General features: G+C 39.4%; 1 protein-coding gene across 1 annotated transcript; it reads left to right on the forward strand.

Moving 5' to 3' along the window:
- The first annotated feature begins 3,621 nt into the window (after positions 1–3,621).
- Positions 3,622–7,074, forward strand: ssna1 (Sjogren syndrome nuclear autoantigen 1). The gene is made up of 3 exons (XM_041960723.1): positions 3,622–3,921; positions 4,740–4,939; positions 6,803–7,074. Exons 1-3 carry the CDS (start codon positions 3,870–3,872, stop codon positions 6,893–6,895), a joined length of 345 nt encoding a protein of 114 aa, XP_041816657.1. The 5' UTR covers positions 3,622–3,869; the 3' UTR covers positions 6,896–7,074.
- Positions 7,075–7,102: the final 28 nt, after the last annotated feature.

A 7,102-nucleotide genomic window follows, 5' to 3' on the forward strand; every position in this document is an offset into this window, starting at 1 on the left:
GAGACATGAAACCCCAATTGATTGGCAGGTCTTCTAATCCAACTGATGCTCTGAAAGGTGTTTTTTTAATGTCTGTAATTGTGGTAAACAAAATTGTGAAATGGGACAGTATGGTTGTGATCAGAACAGACCTGACTTGCTCCCATTCTGCCATGAGACAGTGCGGTCAGTCACTAATGTTGAGCGATGAAGTCTTCTACTTCAAACAGGGAAAACCTGTTCTTTCTGGCCCTGCATGACTTTGTGCACAGGGGCCATTGTCATGTTGAAACAGTTCTCCACAAAAACTTGTCACAAAGCTGGAGGGACACTATTTTCTAAAACATTACTGTTGACTTGGCATTAAGATTTCCTCTCATTAAAACTGAGAGGCCCAAAATCAGACCAAAATCAGAAAGGTTCAGTTCAGCATTGATGACCTGAAGACAGTTGAATATGTACTCCAGGAACTTGCATCACACCTCATTGTCCTGAAAAAAATAACATCAACACATCAAAGGTTGGGACAGACAAGCATACAAATGTGGGACATTCAGGACAATTACATGAAGAATCTGTCAGACTTACCCATCCAGAGAAGAATGTGTTAGCCAAAGGGCAAGCAACAGCACCACAGTGGCTGCCAGCGGTAGCTCTTATCACAGCTACAAAACCAGCAGTCAAAAACACCTTCACAAAAACTGAGGCAGAACAACTCAGGGTGAAACTATCAGCTGCTCTTTCCAGTGCAATCCATGTAAGGAAGATGGTGACATCATGAAGAAAAGGCCAGATTACCACCATGTTATGGGCTGAGTGAATGTAATGCACAGTCCTGCTACCAGCTGACTTCCATACTGATGGAAATGCATATAAAACACAAACACAGCTAAAAGAAAAAGGTCAGATTGACTACAACAGCTCAAGGAGGACAAGGCCATTGATCACTCACTGTATCACTTACTTTACACTGGAGAGGCCACCCCCATGCATATGTTGACTCTAATTTAGCAGTATCAACATAAAACATTGCCAAGTACCTAGAAACTACTCAGTCCAGTTTTAGACACTGTGAGCTAAAACTAGACCATGGTGTCTTATGATGTTACCTCACTACGTATACCAGCTAGAGAGGTGGTGGAGACTGTGAGGAAAAGCCAGCTCAAGGCCTCAGCCGTGACTTGGCTTAAACCTAAATACTGCTGACAGTATTTCAAATACAACTGGCAACTGTACAGACAGACCCTGAGCTGCACCATGGGTTCACCAGGAGTGGAGAGCAACACCTCAAGGAAGTCCACCCAAACTGGCGCTCATCCAAATACCAACAAAATCTGTAAAGAACAGCACAACAATGGGAAGAAAGGAAGAACAGGTGGAGCAACATCGTCATTCCACACGTGGCAGGAGTGTCTGAGAAATTCTTGAGGATCTTCTATTAATATGCACATGTTTTGTAATGATCTCAGTGGTTGTTTTGATTCGGAGTTACAGTATGTTACACACTTGTTAGTTATTAAGCATATAGCTGCAGCAGGGAGCATGTGTTCGCTGATGATGCCATCACAAGCAGAAAATAGATTTACTCAAGTACCAGACATACAAGTTTGAGATATTTGTTTTTTATACTTTTAACTTTTACTCATTTTATTTAATTTCAGTGAAGCAACAGATTGCATTTTCATTCATTCACCTCACAGCTATTGTTAAGATTTAGTTTTATTAACACTGACATATAAAATCATCATGAGCCAAATGCAATTTTACAGATGAAACCAACACTGTCTAAATTTCTAAAGTCATCTCGACCAGGTTCCATTACCATACAGCTCACATGTTAATACATCAGGGATAATAACCTAATAGCATTATATATAAATATTTGCACATTTATTTTGTATTTCTCTATTCTGTTGCTACTTTGTTCCTGCTGCCATTACCTGGTGCCTGTAACACCTGATTTTCCCTGGCTGGGGTTTAATAAAGTCTTATCTTATCTTATCTTGTTGAAAAAAAACTTTGCATTGTGGTATTGCTACATTTATTCACTGTAATGATGAATTGTGATGAAAATAAGCAAATTGTAGCAAAGCAAAAATGAGAGAAGAAGTTGTAAACTTTTATTGGTATTGATTAGTGGAAGGACACTTGTACTGTGCAGTTCCACAGAACAGCTGCCTCAAAGAATATGCCTGACAAATGCAATATTTTATTATCCAAATAAAGTGACTAAAAATTATTAATCTGCATCACAGAGTGTTTGAAGGAATGTGGAGATTTCTACGGCAGATCCTCATTCTGGCCCTGTGAAAAGTTAAAATTATATTGGATTGGTCCTATGAGGGAAGTAGATTGTATAATCAAAATCACTGTGGATCCAGCATCAATTTCAGTAGGTGTGATGCCTCTTCAAATAATGTATAAATAGGATGAATGTTGAGATTGGAAGTCCAACCTTCACCTTGGAAAAAGCACAAAAAAAATTCTATTTTAGAAGCTGTTCTCGACCTTTCAGCCGCATCACATGATCTTTCCTAGCAAATACAGTTTGTTACAGAATTGTAGCTGTTCACATTTCACTTCCTCTGATCACATCTCATCCATGTTGGCTTAAAAGCTAAGATCAAAATGTATTAATTGAGTCTGAGATGGCTGAATGTTGACTTAGCTATATATTTATATTATCTAGCATATATATTAAGTAGACTAGTGAGAGTAGCTGTTCAAAAGCAATAGATAATGATAGAGTTAATGGAGGTGATCGATGAAACTAATGTGTACAGCTACAGGTGCAGTCGATGTAAAAATGTGCATATATGTAGAAACATATGCACAGTAGATACTGGCTTGTATGTTCATTTTTTTGCCTCTCACTTTTTTAAAATTTACTTTCTACTTATCATTAGCGATCTGGATTACACCCACTCCTGCCAAAACTACGATGCAGAGTGGTTTCTAAACCAAGCAACATGATTGCATGATTAATGTGACAGATGTTTTGAAGTGTTTAAAAGTTGGCAATCATTCATATTGTAATGGTGACAGTATTGTAATTAGTCCAGTTGAATTACACTATAACACTGACACTTAGTGATAAAGGTCCCAGCTCTGCATTGTAACAGTGGTTAAGCCTAAGGTGCAGCTAACAACAACCCTAATGTTAAACATATATTAATCGAGGCTGATATTCGTCTGGGGGGGGGGGGGTATCCACAATTACTTAAGTCTAGTTTGTCTAAGTTTGCTTTATAAAACTGAATTTACTGATAAAAGGCCTGAGCTCCTGATGTAAGACAGGTTTTATCTTCTTTTATGAAGATCCCCCTTCACTGTTTAGTTTGGTAGGTTCTCACTGTGTTACACCACCATGTGTCCTCATTTGCTCAGTCTTCCCCTAATAATGCCCTGAAAATGTTCTTTCTCTCACCTGTGTTCATGGATAATACCTGAACGTTTGTATATATCTAAAACGTACATGATTAGATTTTTGAATGAACTAAATTTTAGCGTAAGGCACACTGAATTTACCTGTAATGAAATGTGCTATTTAACTAGAGGATATTCGGCAAAGGCCAGAAGGGGGCGCAAGCGTGCCAAATTAGATGTGAAGCACCTGAATCCAGAGGACGAAGAAATACTGCTGCACAGTCGGTAGGTCAGCAAAGTATCCGGTAGTCCTTTTGGTTCAGTTGTCCGGGAAACCCGCCATGTATGAGCACTTAGTGTAACCCACTGTTGTGTGGCTACATGTATCTTTGGTTAGCTACATGGAGCATGACAAGCTAGCGAGAATTTAGACAAGAGGTAGCTGTCTTTAGCGGTGTCTTGCCACGGTTCAATCTTGAAACGTTAAGTTAGTTAGCTCAGGCGGGCGTTAGCTAAAATCCAACATGACCCAAAAAGCTGCTGCTCTGCAGACGTACAACAATGAACTTGTCAAGTGTAAGTGACTTGTTTTTCTTGTCTATAACTAACCTGATGGATCAGTAGTCACTGTAAGTAGCGTGATGCAGCTAATTAACTGTAGGCGACAGTTTTGGCGGTGGGTTGTTTCGCCCTGACCACAAAGATACTTCACTGTCTAGCACACTGACTGTCAGTGTTTTCGAAACAGATTGTGAGTGTGACTGCCACCTTTTCGTTCTGCTTGTGCTGTTCTACTTCTTGACCTTCCAGCTACTTTAACCAGCAAACGGGACACTGCTGTACAATCTGATTAACCTAACCTTATACAGATTACGCTTTCACATGGCAATCACCCTTTAACCCTCTGCAGACCCCATTACTCCACCTGTCAGTGCAGCAGCTATCATTTCTAATATCTGTCGTATGTGTTACTCTCTTTTCGTTGGCCCTCAGTGGCAGATTGGCAGACAGTGTTTAAAGGTTGAATTCTACTTTAAGTGATTAAAACTAAACTGGTGAGAAATGTTTCAAAGGGGCAAAAACTCCATGTAGTTGTCGTTGAATACCTGTTCAGGGATTCATTCAGATATGCAGCGATTTGTAGCTAGTATACAACCCATCTGTTTGCAATATAAGTTTGACTTGGTTAATATTACTACATATGCATCAGTGAAGATTCAGGTGTTTAACTGACATGTGATTTCTGGCTTCAGGATATTGCCATTTAATAATTACTAAAAATGATTTAGTAACAACCCCATCATCACGCAGGTACAGGATCATCCATCTCTGGTCTTAACTGATCCAGTGTGGCTCTGGTGTAGGTGCGGTAAACTTTTTTTTGTCTCTGTCAGGTATTGAGGACCTGCACTCCAAACGGGAGGAGTTGAACCGTCAGATCAAGCAGGAGGAAGAGGAGAAAGATCGCCTGCAGCACGACATCCGAGTCCTGTCAGAGAAGCTGAGCAGAGTCAACGAGAGCCTGGCGCAAAGACTCACTGCACGCGCCACTTTCGACCGCACCATCGCAGAGACCGAGGCTGCGTACACCAAGGTGTGTGTCTTGACTGTCTAAAATATTGTTGTTGTTCCCCAACATGGAAGTGCAGTATTTTAATCATGGGACGCTTCACTTTTTTGGACCATTTTTGTTCACTGATTGAGCCCAAATGTGTGTCTGAAAAATAGGTTGGGGATTGTTTTAGATTGCTTATTTTTTCCGCTTGAATAAAATCTTTCTGTTTCATCTGGCAGAAGAAAATCCTGGTTGTGTGTGGGATGTAGCAGAGAGTCAAACAAACAGAAATATATCAGTCTTTAGAAAATGTACTTATTGAATCCCTTGACCTTAAATTGTGCACTTTATAAAGATTGAAAAACAATTTCCAGATTGTCAGTTGTCCACTTGCATGTCCTCGTGAATTTTCTATTCATTTTCTATTTCTAATTTTTCTTTATGCACTTATATGTTTTTAAGAGTGAAAAATACAAAGACTTATATTGTTGCTAAATCACATCTATAGAGTATCACAAAAGTTCATGCAGGCACACAAGTCACATCAGTAAAATGGTCAGTAAAGGAGAGATAATTCTGTTACATAGCAGTAGAAGACCTTGATGACGTGAGAAAATACTGGATTTTTTGTCATATTTGCTGTCGATCAAGTGCAAAGAAAGTTTCAGATTTCAGCTTTAAGACAAAAAAACAGCAAGTTCAGTTGGTTGTAGTGAAAAAACAAAAACTGGATTTACTTTTTCCAGCACACACAGATCGGACTGATAGCAGACTGTGGAAGATATATAATATCAACAATCTCTCTCCAGAACCTTTAAAACACAACGTTCTGCTGTTAACTAACTAATTTAACTAAATGTAACCCACAGTTGGAGTTGTTGGTATTTGATACATTTATTATTGATATTCAGCTTGTTTGGTTCGTTTAGTGAATTAGGCCACATGCAGCTAGTGGTGGCAACATGCTCGGTAGCTCAACATATTGATAGCTAGCATGTTGGTAGCTGGTGATGTTAGAAGTGTATGTTTTCCTGCTTGCTAATGTGTGGCAGCTGAGGAAGCTTGTGTGGTGGGTTGTAGAGCTGCAGGAACTAGTCAATTGATCAATAAATCAATCAACAGAAAAATAATTGGCAACTGTTTTTAGTAAGGTCATTTTCAAGCAACAATATCAAATAGTTGCTTTTTTTCAGTCTCTCAAGTATAAAGATTTTCTGTGTTTCATATTATTATAAACTGAATACTTTTGATGGTTGGTCAGACAAAACAAGTTATTTGAAGACCTTGGGCACTAAACTGGAATGAGCATTTTGATTGTTTTCTGAAATTCAATTTCAGCCTCATGTAACCTTACAACAACAATGATAAAGAAAAACTAGCTCGGGTATCTGTAACAGCATTGATTTTGGCAGATATCCAAATTCAGGTATCAGGATCGGTGAAGCTCTACCAGTGTTAGGCGAAAAACATCATTTAACATGAATACTGGTCTTCTGTAGGAGTGCTCACCCAACTTTTGGCATGTTTGACCGTGTGTATTGTTAAGTGGCTAATGAACTGCCCCTGCTGCCTTTTCATTCACCATGATTTGTTCTCTGTGGTTTCTGGTTTCTAGTCAGTGACGCACCATCATGTCGTCCTTGTGCAGCACTTTCATCTCACGCAGGCTCATCCCACTTACTGATGCTGAACTCCCTGAGCACTCACACTAATCAGTGCAAACAAACGCTCCAAAGCTGCTCTTATTAAAAAACAACAAGACAGTCAGCAGCGCCTGGCCCCTCTTTCAAATTACTTCTGCAGCACACATCACACTATCAGCAGTATGTCGTCGAGGTAATGTTTTTAAGTACCTACAGTATATTTAATGTTGTTTCTTTTCTTATTTTTTTCCACCTATAGATCTTGGAGAGTTCCCAGTCTCTTCTGAGCGTCCTAAAACAGGAGGCAGGAAACCTCAGTAAAGCCACAGAGCCCCGGAGGAAGGAGCACTAATGGTGATGAAAGGTCACTGAACTCTCGTTTTGACCACAATGCCACACTTGACTCTGCACTTAGCAGTTTATACTCCACTCTGGACTGTTCGTAATATATTTAATTGATTTACTGTTAGTTCCTTATTCTAATAAATGTTTCTTATCACCCCATGATTTGCTTTTTTGACAAGACGTATCACTGCAGATTTGTAAGACATACATAAGA

This window comes from Chelmon rostratus, chromosome 19 (assembly GCF_017976325.1).
Source record: "Chelmon rostratus isolate fCheRos1 chromosome 19, fCheRos1.pri, whole genome shotgun sequence".
In the NCBI taxonomy this organism is placed as follows: Eukaryota; Metazoa; Chordata; class Actinopteri; order Chaetodontiformes; family Chaetodontidae; genus Chelmon; species Chelmon rostratus.

Coding starts and splice junctions, on each gene's coding strand:
- ssna1 (XM_041960723.1), top strand. CDS start 3,870: ATGACCCAAAAAGCTGCTGCTCTGCAGACGTACAACAATGAACTTGTC. Junction 3,922..4,739: donor CAACAATGAACTTGTCAAGT/GTAAGTGACTTG, acceptor TGTCTCTGTCAG/GTATTGAGGACCTGCACTCC. Junction 4,940..6,802: donor CCGAGGCTGCGTACACCAAG/GTGTGTGTCTTG, acceptor TTCCACCTATAG/ATCTTGGAGAGTTCCCAGTC.